This window comes from Strongylocentrotus purpuratus, unplaced genomic scaffold (genome assembly GCF_000002235.5).
Source record: "Strongylocentrotus purpuratus isolate Spur 01 unplaced genomic scaffold, Spur_5.0 spur5_scaffold_3, whole genome shotgun sequence".
NCBI lineage: Eukaryota > Metazoa > Echinodermata > Echinoidea > Camarodonta > Strongylocentrotidae > Strongylocentrotus > Strongylocentrotus purpuratus.
Window position 1 is genome coordinate 32,227,780 of NW_022145609.1, and position 20,435 is coordinate 32,248,214.

Below are 20,435 nucleotides of genomic sequence, written 5' to 3' on the forward strand. Positions count from 1 at the left end.
TGGTCCATAAACACTTGTGTGGACTTCCAATACTTCATACGTGCAGCTATTTGAACATACCATGTTTACATCACTTACTATCACACCTGGACCCCGTCTTTCAAAGTGTTGAAATTAATCGCAACCGACTTATTTGCGATTGATATCAGTCGCAACTATGTACACGAGAGATAGGAGACTGCAAACTTGCGATTCATTTGGATCAATCGCAATTCTTTGTTAGGCGGGGCCCTGGGGATACAAAACGACCACAGAGATTGTGATCAAAGAGTAGATTTTGAAAAGGCCTACTCCGTGAATGTAACGGTGTGAATATACCTTTTTCACCTTATTTTCTTACGATATGACACAAAGTAAACACAGTTTGAAACACAGGGTGAACACACCACATTTTTGTTTTGACCACAGTCTCGAATTTGAACCCGGGAATCTGAAAACTGTCAATATGCGCTCTCTACGTTCGTTCTGTATCTACGTCTGTAATATCATTGCGAGGCATTGTATCCTCGTACACAAGGCCAGGGCCTACAATGGCGATGATGACTTTATGATGTGCGATACATGCACTATAAAGAAAGAAATGTTGTTGTTGTTGTTGTTTTGTATTATCGGCGTTTCATTCTTTTTTAGAATATTTACGCCTTTCACTTTTTTTTTTACTATTTGTAAATTCGTAATCTTCTAGAATCATAGTTTTTTTTATAATATTATCTCAGATCCACAGGGAGTAGGTATCAACAACTTGTATAACTGATGTTATATTTTGTATTTTTTTTTATCTAGCATGCCCGGATGGCACCATTTATGGCTCTCTCTGCGCAGACTCCGGAGAGTGCCAAAATGGCGGGACGTGTGACCCTTGTCTTGGTTGCCTTTGTACCGAGGATTTGGCGGGACCAACTTGCCAAGAAAAAGGTAACTTAAGTAGTTGTGCGGCACATGCTCCGCGGCAAAACCTCAGGAAAAACACTATACCAAACCTAAAGGTCCGAATTCACAAAGGAGGTTTGTCGACAAACCTTGGTTTTCGTACGTCATATGACGCGTTTTTACGCGCTTTTTACAAACCTGGTTTGTCAAAACGCGTCAAAACGATTATGACGCACGAAAACCAAGGTTTGTCGACAAACCTCCTTTGTGAATTCGGGACATAAAGTCTAACCCAAAATCCAGTTGCAATAATATCCCTATAAATCCTACCCTTATAGTTTTGACAAAAGTAAAGACCGGAGCAATTGCCGCTGGAGCAAAAGTACCAAACAAAAATACCTCTATTGTATATACAACTACTAATCAGATGAAGAATCTAAATTTTATTTTTGTTTGAACCAAAACGCTTTCTTCTAATTTGCTTTTTGTATAGTATCTATGCCATATCTCATCCTCGACCCTGTCCTCTCTTTTGTCCTGTATCTCTCATTTTGTACCTCTGTCTCTCAGTATCTCTATCTCTGTCTCTCATTATCTCTATCTCTGTCTCTCAGTATCTCTATCTCTGCCTCTCAGTATCTCTTTCTCTGCCTCTCAGTATCTCTAACTCTGTCTCTCAGTATCTCTTTCTCTGTCTCTCATTATCTCTAACTCTGCCTCTCAGTATCTCTAACTCTGTCTCTCAGTATCTCTATCTCTGTCTCTCAGTATCTCTATCTCTGTCTCTCATTATCTCTATCTCTGTCTCTCAGTATCTCTATCTCTGCCTCTCAGTATCTCTTTCTCTGCCTCTCAGTATCTCTAACTCTGCCTCTCAGTATCTCTTTCTCTGTCTCTCATTATCTCTAACTCTGTCTCTCAGTATCTCTATCTCTGTCTCTCATTATCTCTATCTCTGTCTCTCAGTATCTCTAATTCTGTCTCTCATTATCTCTATCTCTGTCTCTCAGTATCTCTTTCTCTGTCTCTCATTATCTCTAGCTCTGTCTCTCATTATCTCTATCTCTGTCTCTCATTATCTCTAGCTCTGTCTCTCATTATCTCTATCTCTGTCTTTCAGTATCTTTTTCTCTGTCTATCATTATCTCTAACTCTGTCTCTCATTATCTCTATCTCTGTCTCTCAGTATCTCTATCTCTGCCTCTCAGTATCTCTATCTCTGCCTCTCAGTATCTCTTTCTCTGTCTCTCAGTATCTCTATCTCTGTCTCTCAGTATCTCTTTCTCTGTCTCTCAGTATCTCTATCTATGTCTCTCAGTATCTCTTTCTCTGTCTCTCAGTATCTCTATCTCTGTCTCTCAGTATCTCTTTCTCTGTCTCTCATTATCTCTATCTCTGTCTCTCAGTATCTCTTTCTCTGCCTCTCAGTATCGCTTTCTCTGTCTCTCAGTATCTCTATCTCTGTCTCTCAGTATCTCTTTCTCTGTCTCTCAGTATCTCTATCTCTGTCTCTCAGTATCTCTTTCTCTGTCTCTCAGTATCTCTATCTCTGTCTCTCAGTATCTCTTTCTCTGTCTCTCATTATCTCTATCTCTGTCTCTCAGTATCTCTTTCTCTGCCTCTCAGTATCTCTATCTCTGTCTCTCAGTATCTCTTTCTCTGTCTCTCATTATCTCTATCTCTGTCTCTCAGTATCTCTTTCTCTGCCTCTCAGTATCGCTTTCTCTGTCTCTCAGTATCTCTATCTCTGTCTCTCAGTATCTCTTTCTCTGCCTCTCAGTATCTCTTTCTCTGCATCTCAGTATCTCTAACTCTGTCTCTCAGTATCTCTTTCTCTGTCTCTCATTATCTCTAACTCTGCCTCTCAGTATCTCTAACTCTGTCTCTCAGTATCTCTTTCTCTGCCTCTCAGTATCTCTAACTCTGTCTCTCAGTATCTCTTTCTCTGCCTCTCAGTATCTCTAACTCTGTCTCTCAGTATCTCTTTCTCTGCCTCTCAGTATCTCTAACTCTGCCTCTCAGTATCTCTTTCTCTGTCTCTCATTATCTCTTACTCTGTCTCTCAGTATCTCTAACTCTGTCTCTCATTATCTCTATCTCTGTCTCTCAGTATCTTTATCTCTGCCTCTCAGTATCTCTATCTCTGCCTCTCAGTATCTCTTTCTCTGTCTCTCAGTATCTCTATCACTGTCTCTCAGTATCTCTTTCTCTGTCTCTCAGTATCTCTATCTCTGTCTCTCGGTATCTCTTTCTCTGTCTCTCAGTATCTCTATCTCTGTCTCTCAGTATCTCTTTCTCTGCCTCTCAGTATCTCTTTCTCTGCCTCTCAGTATCTCCAACTCTGTCTCTCAGTATCTCTTTCTCTGTCTCTCATTATCTCTAACTCTGCCTATCAGTATCTCTAACTCTGTCTCTCAGTATCTCTTTCTCTGCCTCTCAGTATCTCTAACTCTGTCTCTCAGTATCTCTTTCTCTGTCTCTTATTATCTCCAACTGTGCCTCTCAGTATCTCTAACTCTGTCTCTCAGTATCTCTTTCTCTGTCTCTCATTATCTCTAATTGTGCCTCTCAGTATCTCTTTCTCTGCCTCTCAGTATCTCTAACTCTGTCTCTCAGTATCTCTTTCTCTGCCTCTCAGTATCTCTATCTCTGCCTCTCAGTATCTCTTTCTCTGTCTCTCAGTATCTCTATCTCTGTCTCTCAGTATCTCTTTCTCTGTCTCTCAGTATCTCTATCTCTGCCTCTCAGTATCTCTTTCTCTGTCTCTCATTATCTCTAACTCTGTCTCTCATTATCTCTAACTCTGTCTCTCAGTATCTCTATCTCTGTCTCTCAGTATCTCTTTCTCTGTCTCTCATTATCTCTAACTCTGTCTCTCATTTTCTCTATCTCTGTCTCTCAGTATCTCTTTCTCTGCCTCTCAGTATCTCTATCTCTGTCTCTCAGTATCTCTTTCTCTGTCTCTCAGTATCTCTAACTCTGCCTCTCAGTATCTCTAACTCTGTCTCTCAGTATCTCTTTCTCTGTCTCTCAGTATCTCTAACTCTGTCTCTCATTATCTCTTTCTCTGTCTCTCAGTATCTCTTTCTCTGTCTCTCATTATCTCTAACTCTGCCTCTCAGTATCTCTATCTCTGTCTCTCAGTATCTCTTTCTCTGTCTCTCAGTATCTCTAACTCTGCCTCTCAGTATCTCTAACTCTGTCTCTCAGTATCTCTTTCTCTGTCTCTCAGTATCTCTAACTCTGTCTCTCATTATCTCTTTCTCTGTCTCTCAGTATCTCTTTCTCTGTCTCTCAGTATCTCTAACTCTGCCTCTCAGTATCTCTATCTCTGTCTCTCAGTATCTCTTTCTCTGTCTCTCATTATCTCTAACTCTGTCTCTCATTTTCTCTATCTCTGTCTCTCAGTATCTCTTTCTCTGCCTCTCAGTATCTCTATCTCTGTCTCTCAGTATCTCTTTCTCTGTCTCTCAGTATCTCTAACTCTGTCTCTCAGTATCTCTATCTCTGCCTCTCAGTATCTCTTTCTCTGCCTCTCAGTATCTCTAACTCTGCCTCTCAGTATCTCTATCTCTGTCTCTCAGTATCTCTTTCTCTGTCTCTCAGTATCTCTATCTCTGTTTCTCAGTATCTCTTTCTCTGACTCTCATTATCTCTATCTCTGTCTCTCAGTATCTCTTTCTCTGTCTCTCAGTATCGCTTTCTCTGCCTCTCATTATCTCTATCTCTGTCTCTCAGTATCTCTTTCTCTGTCTCTCAGTATCTCTATCTATGTCTCTCAGTATCTCTTTCTCTGTCTCTCAGTATCTCTATCTCTGTCTCTCAGTATCTCTTTCTCTGCCTCTCAGTATCGCTTTCTCTGCCTCTCAGAATCTCTTTCCCTGTCTCTCAGTGTCGCTGTCTCTGTCTCTCGGTATTGCTTTCTCTATCTGTCGGCATCTCTATCTCTCTGTCCGTCTCTTTTCTTCATGTTATCTTCTTACTGTCAATTCACAAAGGGATCGACCAAAACCATGGCAGTTATGGAGCTTGGTCTTTTTCTGTAGCAGATGGGGGCACTGGTCTTGAAATCAACGCCGACAACATAAATAGATCTCAATATATAAATGATTGATTGAATGAATGAGTGAATAGATACACAAATAAATAAACAAACAAATACATAGTTACGTAATAAGTATTAGAAAAAAAATGAATCAATGAATGAATAAGATATGAAATTAATAGATGTATAAGTAAATTAATTAATAAATTGATGAAATAGATAACGAAAAAAAAATGGATAATAAAAAGTTCTCATTTTCCCCAGAAGCCTAATTATTCTTCAGACATCTCTTACAAGAAGAAATTGAGAGAACAAGTATGACCAGGGAATGGGAGGGGGCACACGAGTTACTTGAACATAATTTAGGCCTACTCCGTACCACACCCACCCACTGGGCCTCTTGGTCAAATCCACCGTCTTACCGTGATGATTACATGATTTATGATTCTCGAATATTTTCTTTCCAACTTACAGCATTCTATTTCAACACATCCCATGATGTAGCAATGGTAGATGAAACCCGAGTACAGCTGATATGCGGTTGCACGTCTGCGGTTCCCGCCAATCAATGTCCTGCATTTGAAATCGAGGTAAGGTGTACGTGCTTAGTGTCCGACGACACAGAAGTGTTGTAGCCGAGTGGTTTTAACATTTGACAGGAGTTGCCGAGGTTGTGGGTTCGATCCTCGCCCTAGCATGGCACTACATGTATGTCCTTAGGCAGGGAAATTAATCTAAATTGTAACCGGTAGAATGCGAACGTCCATGTGATTGGAAAGGCATGTGTGGGCTTGTAAAATGGCGCCTGGCCTGAACGTCTACCAAGTGAGCGGAGCGCACTGTCATTTGTAGGTTAGCAATTGAATCTAATAACCGGGTTAGGCCAATAGACGAGAGCTTTCGATTTGCACGACCGATGAGATCTACGACGTGAAGCTGAAGCACGAGTCAAGTTCATGATTACGTCGTCGGCTGGATCGTACGATCGCACTCGGGGTAAATCTTCGTTGTAGCGAAATCGAGAACTTCAGCTGTGTGTTGATCTCCAAGAGTGGGTCACGTGATCACAATGGTCATGCGAACAAGCCGTGCCGTCGAGTTGCGACATCGAAACAATTTTTTTTTTGTAAGACAGGGACCTGTGGGAAGACGTGACACCGTCGGTCAGTAAATTTCATGTCGTACATCAAGTTGGTTGTGCAAACAGAAAGCCCTAGTAATTACAATTTAAATTACAAAAGGAATGTGTCTTGCATTTCATTATGTATTATTTAGAACGTTTATGTGTTTTAATTTTCGTATGGAATGTTTAAACGTGAATTCGTATTTTCTTTTCCCGCAGCGATTAAATCCATCCAATATGATTGGTATGGGGGAAGATTATTCCTTTCCTACAAGCACGAGCCTGGGGTTGTCCTTTACCCCTGTCGGTTCGATTGGTAACTGGAACTTCCTGTGTCGTCCCGTTAACTTCCGGGGTCAAGATACATCCCTAACCCTGAAGGTGAACGTTACAGGTAAGAACGGATACAGTCCATGAGAACGGCAGCCCACAAGGTCGACAGTCCACGAGGCTGACGACCGACAACTCATAAGACCGACACATCGAACTTTCAGGACTTTTGACAGCTTTTCTATTCGAGTCTACTAGACCGACCTTATCGGTATCGTGGCTCACCGGTCTTGTGGGTTGTCGGTCTCGTGAGCGGTCGGTCTCGTGTGCCTTTGTTCTCCTTCGTTGCCGTAATGAGATGTCCAGTGTATGAAACTAGGAAATAAATATTATATTGCACCTGTAAAGTCACAAAAGCAGTAGTTCCAGAATTAAAATATGGTGCACGCTGAAAGGTACTTAGACCCTTGTACAAGTGCAGAAGCTAGGACAAAGACCAAAGGATGCAACTCCTTTAAGGATGCCGAACAACTAAAATTGGAACCTTTAAAGTTTAATTTTGCACTCTCGGATGTGCTGTTGACTCAAATACAATAAGCCCAGTCCAATTTTACCATATGCACATGGGAGGAAAATTATTATCTGTATCTGGTTAATTGTTATTTATGAACTTTCCCCTGAAAGAAAGTTATGGCTTATTTGCATTCCATGAAATAACGTTGGATGTATTCTTCTTCAGGAAATAGAACAGAAATGTTCATGAAGTTGGGCCATTCGGCTGCATCACATTGGAGTGATGAATCTAACATTCCCAATGTATATGGGACCTCTACACGTATAAAAACATCTCTGGATACACGGGGTCACTTAGTTATGAAATGGTTCTATTAAATACACCCATAGCTAGCTAATGTAGGGGAGGTTGCGATAGCGGATGTCGCGTCAGATAGGTCAGTCATTTCATGGAGCTCCATTATTCAATCTACAACAACGCTCGCACACATGTATCTTCATGTGTCGCAACTCGTATCCGGGCACCTAACCTCTGGACATCCACCCCCGGATTACCACCGCCAGTCAACTACCCCCTAGGACAAATACCCCTAGGACAATTCCCCCGGACAACTCCCCCCATGACAACTACCCCCCGGACAACTACCCCCCAGAAAACTACCCCCTAGGACAACTACCCCCTAGGACAATTCCCTGGACAACTACCCCCTAGAATAACTAACCCCAGGACAACTACCCCCGGACAATTACCCCCAGACAACTACCCCCTTGGATAGTTTTCCGGGGGGGGGGGTAGTCGTCCTAGAATCGTCGCAACTATCCCTCGCAATACGCTATGATAGCACCCAAGTAAACGACCCTCTTGAACTAATCATTCATCCACAGGTGACCCACCACGGATAAGGGAGTTCCGGTTAGCGGAAGTCGTCAACCTCGACCAGAGAGCGAAATTCCATTGTAAGGTGGAAGGATTATCCTACCAAGACGTGAACGTAACACTGTTAACCCCTTCAAGCAACGTGATAGAATCCGGTGAACCCGTCGGGCTTACGAGCTCCCCGACCTTTCTATTCTCCATCCCTGGGGTGACGAAGGGAGATGAAGGCACCTATCACTGCATAGCGAATGGAATAACGGGATCAGACCAGCAAGAGTGCAGCCTCGAGGTCTTCAGTAAGAAAGAAAAGTCTTCTTCACTATTTTATATTGAACACATGTTTCTTAATCGTGAATACCTTTTGTTCTTTTAGCGGTGCTGTAAATTATGTTTGCAAGAAAAGAAAAACAACAGAATATAGTCTTGAGTATTGCGCGATGCAAGAAAGACAAGGAACGATTCCATCTCATCAACAGCGCTTCCTTTAGGGTCAAAGCAGGATCAAATTGTTCTTAGATACGTCCTAGATTTAGAATACTATCCATGTCATCGTGATATTTTTGAAATGTGACAGAAAAGACCATTTTCAAGTTCTTTTCGTGTTGATGGAAACTTTTGCTAAGTTATTAGACCTTTTTATTGCATTTTTTCATAATTTTGTTGAATACTAACTTGTATTCTAATATGTCACTCTGGACGATTTTCTATCAAACTACTTCATATGTGCTCAACTTTTCTCTCTTTCCTCTCGTTCTCTCTCTCTCTCTCTCCATCTCTCTCTCTCTCTCCGTCTCTCTCTCTCTCTCCATCTCTCTCTCTCTCTCTACCCTTCCCTGCTTTTCTATTTCGGATCACTTTCTCTGCCTCTGTTGATGACATTGTCACCGTCTCCCCTTTTCCATACATATATCTCTTCATCTATTCACTCGTCTCATTTTTGTTTTCTCGACATTTACATCTTCCCCTTGCAGTTCAACCCGTGCCCGTGAACAGCCCTATCATAGTGGACACCAACTCTCGCGCTGTGGAGATCAACCTTAACATCGACGAATACACCGGCGACGGACCCATCCAGGGCGCTGAGCTCCAGTTAACACGAGTCGGCGGCGATGCTTGGACACCGATGACGGTCCCTATCGATGACGCGATAGCCGTCTTCGTGCCTAATCTCGTCCACAATCAAGATTACGAGGTCCGTGTGGTCATATGGCGACGAGGAACTGGTGGGCGAGGAACCTACGGTCCCACGACATCATTCACGACCACGTGTTCGAGTACGTAAAGAATGACGATTTTGCTATACCTTTGGTCTCTTCCGAAAGCTGCTCCAAAAAAAATCCTCCGGCGACAATCGATCCGGGTTTTATTTCATTCAAAGTACAGAGAGACGGTTGCAATCGAGTTTTGTGTGTAGGTTTAGGGTAAGGGTTTCGTCCAGCGTTGAAGTTCTGATTTCGGTTAGAGTAGCTAACTACCGCGGAGAAAGTTTCGTACAACCGTTTAGAAAATATAGGAATAAGTATAGCAGCCGCGAGGCTCTTTCCATGTATGATCGATTTTTCTTCGAAGGAATATCACTGCTTTTAATTTGAATTAATTATGGCGTTCACACTGTTTATCTTGCCAGGACCAACGACTGAATTTAGGTTGAAACTAACGGCGCCTATCGAAGAATGGTCATCAATCGAATTAAAATGGACGGTATGTACTTAATCAATAATAAATTAATTTGTTTATCAATGTCTATATACAATTCCCTTTCGATAGAATGATGTAATCTTCGTGATAGGGTATAACCAAAACATAAGACAGCCCTAGGTTTGTTTCTTCGTGTCTCCTTAGATCAAGATCAATGTATCTTGATCTTCGGAGTAGTTGCTACAACCGGCCGTGTCAGACACGTTTCCCCGGGGTGCGAAATAGGACTTTTGTAGCGTGCCCCCACTTAACACAATTATACAATAACCATTAACATCACATTTAATTAAACGAATGAAGCGATTAATATTACTCTCATGTCACGGGGAAAAAATATTATATATATTATGAATCAATTGATTTGGTCGATCCAGGTTGATGGCACAGACACGGCACTACTGGACAGAGATCCTAATAATTACAGAGCTTGATATTGTTGCTCCGTTCGCCAGCAGTTCAAGGATATGGGATCCCGCAGCACATTACTCACAAGAGTTCTAACAAGCCAAGCTTGGTAATTGTCATGTTCTTATCTAGTAAAATGTTTGTACACCATGCCCCCTCCAAAAAAGGCCCCCTGGTCATCTCTCGGGCATCATGTCAGGGATCTGATATTTCTTAAACACTATTTCTGCATTTCCAAGTTCGTTATGATATAATCGTTTTATAGTCTGTCCCTAGTTGAAACTATAAATGAAACCAACTGAATTTTTTTTGTATGAAAAATTAGCAAATTCGTGATACCGGGGACGAGCTGAGCGGTTTTCGGATTGAATACCAGAAGTCAGGAGGTAGTGTAAGGACTGTTGAGATCCCCGACTCGGGTACTCGGACTCACAAACTCACCGGTTTACTTGCAAATACCCATTACACGGTCATTCTGATACCCTTCAACTGCGGCGGTGACTCCGTATCGACGCTGTCGAGCGCCACAACCAGACAAGGACGTAAGTTCAGAAATCCTTTCATCTACTTGCATAGTCTTTTGGGAAATGATGTAGGCTTCCGAATAATGGCAATCGCCAAACCGATGATCCGAAGACATTAGCAATGGGAACCTCATGGAAGATATATAATCTGTTTGAAGCCAGAAGAGCCTTAACCCATATAAATTACACAAAGTTAACATCCTTTTGGCTCTGAATGGATGATACTTTTATTTGCTTTTTTTAATGTAAAATTATCAATCACATGTTTTTGGCCTGCTTTATTCGTGGATTTTTTTTCGGGTGAGCTGTATTTAAAGGTATATGTTGTTTCATGCAATTCATTGGTCAATAATATACAATATATATACATATCTTTAGTTTTAAGGTTGCAGTTAGGGATTGTGCAATCAATTATCTTCAACATTATCTACGTCATCATCGTAATCTTTATCGAAATTGATATCATCATTCATCTTCTTCTTATTACTATTATTATTTTAGGTTCATGAGGTTCATAAAGTTTATATCCATTGTCCATTTAACAATGGAAATTTGTGGTATGTACAATGGATATGAATATACATATATCAAAAACCATACATTCATTATTATTATTTTCTTATATTTATTGCTATAGCAATTATGTAATTGTTTTTTTTTTTACAAAACTCATCATCATCATCAACAACACTATCATCACTGAAGTTAATTATTTGGGGAGATTTTAACGGATGGTTTTATCTTTTAGTTATCGTATTTTACGATGGTGATGATAGTAATGATGATGATGAGGATGATGGTAGTGATGATGGTGATAATGATGATGATAATGATAATGGTAATACTGATTATTACGATAATCCTGATAAAACTTGTTTGGAACGCGGGCTTAGCTTTCTACACTCTCCCATATCTTTTATCCTATTCCACCCCTCCAACAATAAATATGAATCTAATTTGAACTGTACAGCTCCTGGGCCTGTGGGTAACTTCCAGCTGACCGTGACGTCATCGGACACGATAACGGCTAGTTGGCGTATCCCTGAGGAAACCAGAGGTGACATCGTGCACTACTCTATCAAGGTCTTTGAGAAGGTTGATGGTGTTGTCAGTGACACAGCCCACTGGGATGATACAACTCAAAATACAGTGTCTCAGGTGCTTACACAGTTCAGCCTTCTCATTTATTTTTGATAACAGATTTCCATTCGGTCGTTCAAATTGGAACAAAATAATATTTGCTGTGACAGATCAGTTAAAGCAAACATGTTTACAGCAATTGTACGTATGTCCATATACTGTATCTAATGTTACTTGACAAAGCAAATTTATTATGATAAACAGAAAAACTCACTCAACTTAATGAAAACGCTTCAACCTATTAATTAAAGATAACTTTTCCCATTTGCACTTGACAGAGAATATATAATGATGGGCATATGAAATAACAAGTTAAATCGAGCTTGTTTACCCTCTCGGAAACCAAACAGAAAGTATTTTGTTTTATTGAAAAATGCTCTCTTGGTATTATCTTTCCATAATCGATGATGTCATTATAAAACCAAAAACGCCGTACCTTATACCAAGGATTTAAAATGCGGAATGCCTATGAATGTAATAGAACTTCAAACTTCTGGAGATATAAATACTTTGAAGAGAATGTAACATCTATTCCAGCTTTATAGAACATGTGATTTAATGATAAGACGTGTATTACAATGAAGAAAAATGCATATTACACTGGTGCCGAAGTAAATTGTTTGTCTTTTTTTTCTCGTAGATCTTTAACCTCAAGCCTTACACGTCGTATGTAGTAGAGGTATATGCACGTACCGTATTAGTAGGCGAAATCAGCAGGAAAGAAGTCACCACAAAGGAAACAGGTAAGAGCCATATCAAACCTTGATAATTTCTGGGTTTATTTAGTCTTTACTACATTGACGAAGTCTCTAAGCGCTTTACAGATATATTATTATTATTCCTGGGGAGCTATCCAGCCATGTGCCATTTAACAGACGCTCATAATGCTGATCAAACTGCGATGGTTTTCGCATCCTACGTGGTACACATTTAGCACCTTGGTGAAGAGAGAGACAAATGTATGTTAATGTCTTGCTAAACGACTTGCCACCATGTTGCTCGTTTCACATGGGACGTCCTATTTCTGACACAGACTGTGTCAGCGATTGGTAGTTCCTGTCGTGTTTAGACCTTGCTTTGTGCACGTTCATAACGAACATCAAGGACTCTTGTCAAATATATCTTTTTATTTTACCTCAGCTCCTAGTGGACCGCCTTCTACTCCATCGGTTATCGGTCAGACAATGGACACCAGAATGTCCTTTGCGTGGCGCCCGCCTCCGGTGGACCAGCGGAACGGTGTGATCATCGTCTACGAGTGGAACGTCATGTACGTGACGACCGATGGCGTATACCAGAGCGACGTTGAGAACGTGACGGAGACGTTGGCGACATTGACGAACCTGATCCCGAATAGGAGATACACCTTCAAGGTCCGAGCCTTCACGTTGGAAGGACCGGGACCCTTCACGCCATCGATCAGCCACAAAACACTCACTACAGAAGGTAGGGAACGAGAGATTTGACAGGGGCATCATGAGGAAATGGCCGCTGGAGAGATATGACAAATTTAAAGTAGAGAGAGAGAGAGAGATAACAGGGAGAAATGGTACAAATCTACGTTTGTTGTTCAATCAACAATAACGTCTAAAATTCGGTTTGAACGTGGCCACGTAAATTGACACCAGTGCAAGTCAAATGTTCCCAAATTATAATTCACTCTTCAGACTACAGGTATTCGTCAAATTGATCAATACTTACATTTCACTTTGATACATTATTGAGGAATGTTAAAATTGTACTTCTGTGAATTTTTGACCTCAAATATATTACACCAAACATCATCAATAACTGTTCCAGGGTTACCTGTGCGAGTACCATTTTCATCATCTGTACCCCGCTCTCTACCAACCCGACCGTTCTCTGCATATTTGTGTGTGTGCGTGTGTGAATGTGTGTGCGTGGGTGTTTGTGGGTGTGTGTGCATATATCACTCATCATATATTTGCTTCTTTTCAATAACCTTACAGAAGCAGCGAAGTACCTCACCACACCACCTATTGCAATCACTGTTAGGGGAAATCCAGACCTGCCCAACGAAACAGGTGGTCGAACGGGACCTTCAATTAGTAAGTACATGTAACCTCAATAGTACCGTCAAAACAACTCTAACACAATGGTTTGAACACCTTCCAATATCCTTATGCATTTTGATGATAAAGATTGTCTCCTTTGAACCATTTTAGAGCAGGTGAGGAATCGTTAAATGGCACACATTTTTGTGTAGCCCATAGGAACGTCACAACATAACAACTTTGTAACATATGAGCGTCCCAATGCTCACTACCCCCCCCCCCCCCCACTGAGCGAGATATTGGTCGGCACGATTTTCACATTTTCGAGGTCAAATACGAGGAAAAAAAATTATGATCACTACCCCCCCCCCCCCCACTGAGCGAGATATTGGTCGGCGCGATTTTCACATTTTAGGCCCCCCCCCCCTATCGGCAAATCCTGGATCCGCCCCTGACCAATACAATGGGTTTTTACGAACATATAGACAACTGAACATTATGGCGTCGCACCATATGGGTGTTGAAACATAAGGGCACACTTGAAAAACATAATGGCGATGTATCATAAAGACATCGAAACGTAGGAGCAAGCACGAGAAAATTAATGACGTCGTATAGGGGCGTCGAAACATAAGAATCATAACATTTAAATCATTCTGATGAACTTGCGAGCCAGCAACAAAATGGCGTTGTAATAAACAAGTATTGGAACATCAGGTTGTTGAAACTTGGGGGCATATGGACATTAAGACGCTGTAAGAGCGTCGAAAATAGGGCTTTAATCAAAAAATCAAAAAACACAATCTTGGATAATCGTCTTACAGGTGAGAACAAGGCCAGTGGTGGAATATCAAGCAACACCGTGCTCGCCCTCGGCCTCGTTTGTGTCTCAATCATCATCATCGTCGCTATCGTCTTCGGAGGCTGGATGTACAAGAAGAGGAAGACGGCAGGGAGTGTGGAGTTCGTTGCGAGCATCGCCGGATCGGAGATCGGTACTTACCGGTTTAATGAAATGGTAAGAATCTCAGAAAGCGATACCATAAATGGACAAAAGCTTAAAGGTATAGACCAGTTTCGGAAACGCCCCCCCAAAAACGTCTCCAAAAAAAAATGAAATAGAAGCTCCTATTACCAATCATATGAAAGAATATGTTTTGACTAATACGTGATGATACAAATGTTGCCGGGAAACCGCCTACTAATTGATATATTTGGTAAACTATCATATCTATCCGGACTGGATAGATATCGCGTAGTCCCATATACATCTTGCTGTGTACAGTGCTTGTTTACTTTACCATGACTGGGCCAAATTTCATATCATTTTGATGATTCCAGAACCTTGCAGTACACACTAATTATTATATGCTAGATGATCAACCTTTTCTGATCGATTTCACAACGTTTCTTTCACAATGCAATCGCATGACCAGAACTGGTCTATACCTTTAAGGCAAATATACCGTAAGAAGATGGCGAAACATCATTCTGACGTTGGCCTGGAGTTTAAACGTCCCCAAAGTATAACGTTAGCCTAACGTTGTTTCTACATAGAGGACACATTTTGGCAATGCAACACAACAATCCTCTAAAGTCGGGCCATCATAACATTCTGGTGCTGCATGGCTCAACGTGTCCTCCATCCCAATGTCGTTGCTTGCCATGGGCCACTGTTGGCACATCGTGGTGTTTTTTAAATTTTTTAAATTATATATTTTTGTTTTAAAGCCCGTCAATACTACTGGGCCAGAATGGATTAGACCACACAGCGAGGTCACTGACAGGTGGCTATCTCATTAACTCAGCTCTCAACTAACATAAGAAAATGAGGATCATGGGGGACCAACAGGCACCGATTTGGGAAAGTTTTCTATATAGAGGGAACAAGTAGCTACAAGTAGGACAGTGGGGCTTAAATCAATTTAAAAGAGATACTCCTTCATAATTTAGTATGTTTAATATGTGTTTGCTTGCACAGTATCCCCAATGGTAAGTAATAACATTTGAATTATCCAACAAACCAAGATCTTAAGTAATTAAGCTACACAACTTCGTGTAATTCAGAAACTGTATTATTGTCTTATTCGCCTGTTATTGATTTTGTTTACTGTTAATCCTGCTATTTTAGTTGGCCCGACAGCAGTCCGCTCAGTCCGCTACAAATGACTACGACGAAAATAGCCGTGGACTGATGTTGGGTGCCATGGCGTCACCCCCTGGATCACCTCTGCCGCCGATAGACTACTGGAGAATCCCGCTCGACTGCCTAACGCTCGAGAACTTCGTCATCGCTGAAGGTAACTTTGGCCAAGTGATGAAAGCGACGGTGAAGAAGGACGGAGGCGTCATCGAAGTCGCCGTCAAGACGCTGAAAGGTAGCTATGACCCGTGGTCGACATCCAAATCGTCGAAGATTAATGAAAGTTGTGGCCTTTGAAATGTAATTTTGAATTGAAGATAAGTCATGATTTAGATTTAGTAACGGCTTGACCTAAGGCAAATAGAATAAAATTCTTTAACAACTTTTCGTATTATAAATTAACTTTTTCTTCAACAATGATAATAATTGTAACGTTTCCATAGCGCTTAATATTACTATTTTCAAGTGCTGTACCATTTTATCTCTTCATTTGTCATTATAAGAGGTCATGAATTACCTAAAAGTTGCGTCGTTAATAACATGTGAAGCATATTGCAGCAGGTTGGCTTGCTGAGGTAGTTCCTTTTTGGGAGATAATTTCAAGATTTTTTTAAATAAAATGGTATTGCCTTGTGAGTTTGTTATGTTGTATAAAATTGATTTCATCGGATAGCGTATGAGGCGGCTGTTCTTTTTTGCGTGTAATTTTTCATGAAATAATAGAAAAATATCTATACCTTCTAACAAATATTTGCTTTTTGTCTGCCTTTTTCAGATGGGACATCTGAAGCAGATCGCAAAGACTTTATGGGAGAACTTGAGATTATGTGTAAAGTAGGAACACACCCCAACATTGTGAACCTGGTAGGGGCATGTGAACACCAAGGTAAGTGATAGAGCTCGAAATTGAGGAACACGTCCCCATCTGTTTTGGTTATCATGCTCGTAACAGGTTCATAATTATGGTTAGTATGAACCAAAACAGGTGTGAGAGCTGAAGCTCATAATGCGCTAGGCAAAGGAAACGGTTGTCAGCGTTTCGTCGTAGTTAGAAGAGAAATTGTGGCCACAATTAACAATCTTTCATCAAATGTGAAAGTCCCATTTGACAACCTAACGGCAATGTGAGCTTATTGATTCTGTTCAAGATGTCATCACATTCTCCAGGGCTTCTCCCTCTTCCCACATCGACAAACCTGATAGTGATGATAAAAAAGCTCTGGATTTTGAAGAAAACTTACTGTTCCAAACAATACAATAATCATTGACGTGTTTTTAAAGGTAAAGACCAGTTATGGTCAGGCGATTGCATTGTGAAAGAAACGTTGTGGAATCGATCAGAAAAGGTTGATCATCTAGCATCTAGCATCTGCAAGGTTCTGGAATCATCAAAATGATAAGAAATTTGGCCCATTCTTCGTAAAGTTACAAGCACTATACACAGAAAGATGTATATGGGACTACCCTATATCTCTCACAGACCATGAGAGAAACAAATTTACCAAATATATGAATTAGTAGGCGGTTTCCCGGCAAATTTTTTATCATCACGTATTAGTCAAAACATATTCTTTCACATGATTGATAATGAGAGCTTCCATTTCATTTTTTGAAATTGGGGCGTTTCCAATACTGGTCTTTACCTTTAAATACACTTTCGTGTGTGAGTAGGAATATGCGTATCAACACATAGATCAATCAACAGTCTTTTTCAGGACTACACGCATTCAAGAAAGAAAAATTTCCGAGAGTCCTTTTCAAGACTCTACAATCCTCCCCCCCCCCCCCCCCCTGGCCCCCTCTCACATTGTGCAACCGCAATCCTACTGTAACATAAATCAGTATTTGGAATCGCGTCCAACTAGTAAACATTTTCATTATTCCCCAAACCAGGTATCCTTTATGTTGCGACTGAGTATGCTCGATATGGCAACCTACTCAATTTCCTACGATCCAGTCGTACTATTGAGGCCGATTCGCCGTTCCCTTCGAGTCCGACTAGTCGCTTTAAAGTCAACGTGTCCACGAGTTTGACAGCGGAGCAGATTCTTGGATTCGCTGCTGACGTAGCCCTGGGCATGCAGCATCTGGCTCAGAAAGGGGTAAGATATGCTCTGGGGAGCAGCGCAGAGGGTGCTGGAAGTGGGGTTTGAAAAACAGTACCAATCATTTATATTCATATTAAATGCTTATTGGTTATGCTGTTTCGAACATCACCAACGTGTCAAACGGAACGACAGCCCAAACTAGGATCTTATATCAAGGGTAAATGAATGTTATATACAAAATAAATAACTTAAATTTTGATGATAAAAGTGTAATGGTTGAATGCTAAATCGAACACGCCATTTCCCCCAGGCGAAGTCAGGCATATAAATGGCAATCCTTTTTTTGTCACTTAAAACTGAAATAAATACTAATATGTACCTAGATTTTGAGTCATTGTTACCATACTATTGGGGTAAAAAGGCGTTTTTGAAATAATGACCTGATATTGGAAAAGATATTAATTTATGACTTAAATATTCATAATTGTCTGTACATGTCCTTTAACAGTGTGTGCATCGTGACTTGGCTGCCCGCAATATCTTGGTCTGTGATAACTACGTTTGCAAAGTCACCGACTTCGGGTTATCAAGGAGTGATGAAGTTTATGTAAAGACCACTGCAGTAAGTATTAGGCCTTCTACCTTCAGGTTAATTTCATTTCTTTAAATACATACTGTACTGGAGGCACTACCAGGAAAGCTTATCTAGCGCCGTTTCAGGTCAGCTGTAGCAGTATGGTCCTGTAACTCGCTGCTTTCCTAACTGTGCTATTAGTTCCCGCATTAGGATGGCGGTGTATAATAAACAGTATGCTAGGGCAGGCAGTTTTTATGTTCAGTACCGCTTTAAGAGACATCGTTCCTCCTTTTTTTTTTGGCTCCAAAAAAAGATATAATCTCTAAATACTAGATGCATAAGAAGAAAAAGCAAAAACTTATGCACACACTGTTCATTGTTTCCTTACATTGGCATAACACGGTGAGATTCAGAACCGTTGCTTTTTTCAATCAAGTTGGCCATGTTTTCAACTTTTCGATTTTTCATCAATGCTAATTTATGCCTGCATTTTAAGAGGTAAGGTGGCATTCTCCTGCCTGTGGAGGCCAAATTTCTGTGTTTTTTAACGTGGACAATAAAATCTGAATCTGAATCTGAATCTGAATCTGAATTCCTTCCCTTTTCCCCCCTTTTACACATCTCCATTCTAATTTCCGAACCCCACGGTACACAAAATTCTCCTATAACCACAGAACCATTATGCTCCCGACTATGAATACCTAATCATAAATTCTCTCCTTTTTCTTCTTCCAAACTCAGGGTCGTTTGCCAGTTCGTTGGATGGCCATAGAATCCCTGAACTATAGTGTCTACACTACCAAGAGCGATGTGTGAGTTTTCTTTATTAACAATATATCCACTGAGTCAAGCATTTCCATATTTGATCTTTCGTTCGTGTCTCCTTAGATCAAGATTAGTATAACGTCCTAAATTAAATTAAATTAAATTAAATTAAATTAAGTTATTTCATCGCCCGTTGGCTGCGAAGGTCGTCTATTTAATAAAGGCCAGGGACCCGTTTCACAAAGCCTTTTCTCAATGACAAATGACAACAATCAGTGACAAATTTGCTGACAACCAATCAGTAGCAAGGATTTCAGTAACTTATAACAAAAACTGTCATTTGTCACTAATGACAAGTTTTGTGAAACGGGGCCCTGGTCTTCATCTGTGCAACCCAAGATGTGGACCATCGTCTGAGTCTCTCCGCAGTCGCAGAGAGTATCTTCTTCATCAGCATATAGCCCCATCTTGATTCAATGATAGTATACTTTTCATTTCAATTGGATATGAAGCACTCTGTTTAGATATTTATTTTGACTGAATTTGTCTTCCAATATTATCCAAAATCAATGAAGGCGTTGATCTGAGTTTTAAAAAAAACAGAAACATAATCATATCCAGACTTGAGGATCTAATCTTGAACACGTTCTTCATTTTCTTCAGATTTGCTCATTTAAGTTTTGTTGATAAGTCACTTTGTTATTGACATATTTCACCGCGTGATTTCATTTGTAATCCAGTACAGGCAAAACTATGGTTTGTTTGCAATCCTACCCAGCTACATAACATTGAAAAAAAATTGTTATAAGATGATGAAGTGAATCCTAATCAAATGATTGGTTGAGAGCCTGCACGTGACCAGGCATTTATAGCGCCTAACCCGTAATTTTACTAATGACCGGTCATTATCAAAATTACGTGTTAGGTACAATAAATGCCTGGTCACGTGTACGCGACGTGTATGCCTGGTCACGTGTGCCCTCACTGCTGTGTATTTTTGGTATACTATTGCCCGGTAAATGTGACGTTTCAGTTTTCGGCCCATTTACATGGATTACCCTTAGTTTCGATCAATCTGTATGATCAGAGGATTAGAATTGTGACATGCGGAACAATATACATGTACTAAATTATGCCTCGTCCATTTGAAAAGCTGGATTTAGTATGTTCTATCATAATTGTATTTCATTGTTTATTTCTACAATATAGATGGTCGTTTGGAGTTCTTTTGTGGGAGATTTGTACCCTGGGTGAGTTAACCTTAGCTTTATTTGCACATTTCCTCCGATTTCAAGCCTTTATAATGCAATATTTAAAAAAAAAATCAATGATAATGATAATGAGACGTCCACCTTTGTTTGAAATTTAAAAAAAAAAAAAAAATCTTCCAAAAAGTCGTCCTTAGTGGCTTAATATACACTG

General features: G+C 40.5%; 1 protein-coding gene across 1 annotated transcript in view; it reads left to right on the forward strand.

The window, feature by feature from the left end:
• The window catches only part of TIE1/2 (Tie-like receptor tyrosine kinase), a 48,267-nt gene that overhangs the window by 25,217 nt on the left and 2,615 nt on the right, over positions 1-20,435 (forward strand). Inside the window, exons 7-24 of the mRNA XM_030996160.1 lie at positions 784-915; positions 5,390-5,505; positions 6,258-6,432; positions 7,707-7,994; positions 8,670-8,972; positions 9,326-9,399; positions 10,127-10,343; positions 11,296-11,483; positions 12,106-12,208; positions 12,606-12,911; positions 13,436-13,534; positions 14,305-14,498; positions 15,612-15,858; positions 16,399-16,509; positions 17,517-17,725; positions 18,180-18,293; positions 18,990-19,060; positions 20,223-20,263. Of these exons, the coding sequence (XP_030852020.1) occupies positions 784-915; positions 5,390-5,505; positions 6,258-6,432; positions 7,707-7,994; positions 8,670-8,972; positions 9,326-9,399; positions 10,127-10,343; positions 11,296-11,483; positions 12,106-12,208; positions 12,606-12,911; positions 13,436-13,534; positions 14,305-14,498; positions 15,612-15,858; positions 16,399-16,509; positions 17,517-17,725; positions 18,180-18,293; positions 18,990-19,060; positions 20,223-20,263 (2,988 nt within the window). The remainder of the gene's footprint in view (positions 1-783; positions 916-5,389; positions 5,506-6,257; positions 6,433-7,706; positions 7,995-8,669; positions 8,973-9,325; positions 9,400-10,126; positions 10,344-11,295; positions 11,484-12,105; positions 12,209-12,605; positions 12,912-13,435; positions 13,535-14,304; positions 14,499-15,611; positions 15,859-16,398; positions 16,510-17,516; positions 17,726-18,179; positions 18,294-18,989; positions 19,061-20,222; positions 20,264-20,435) is intronic.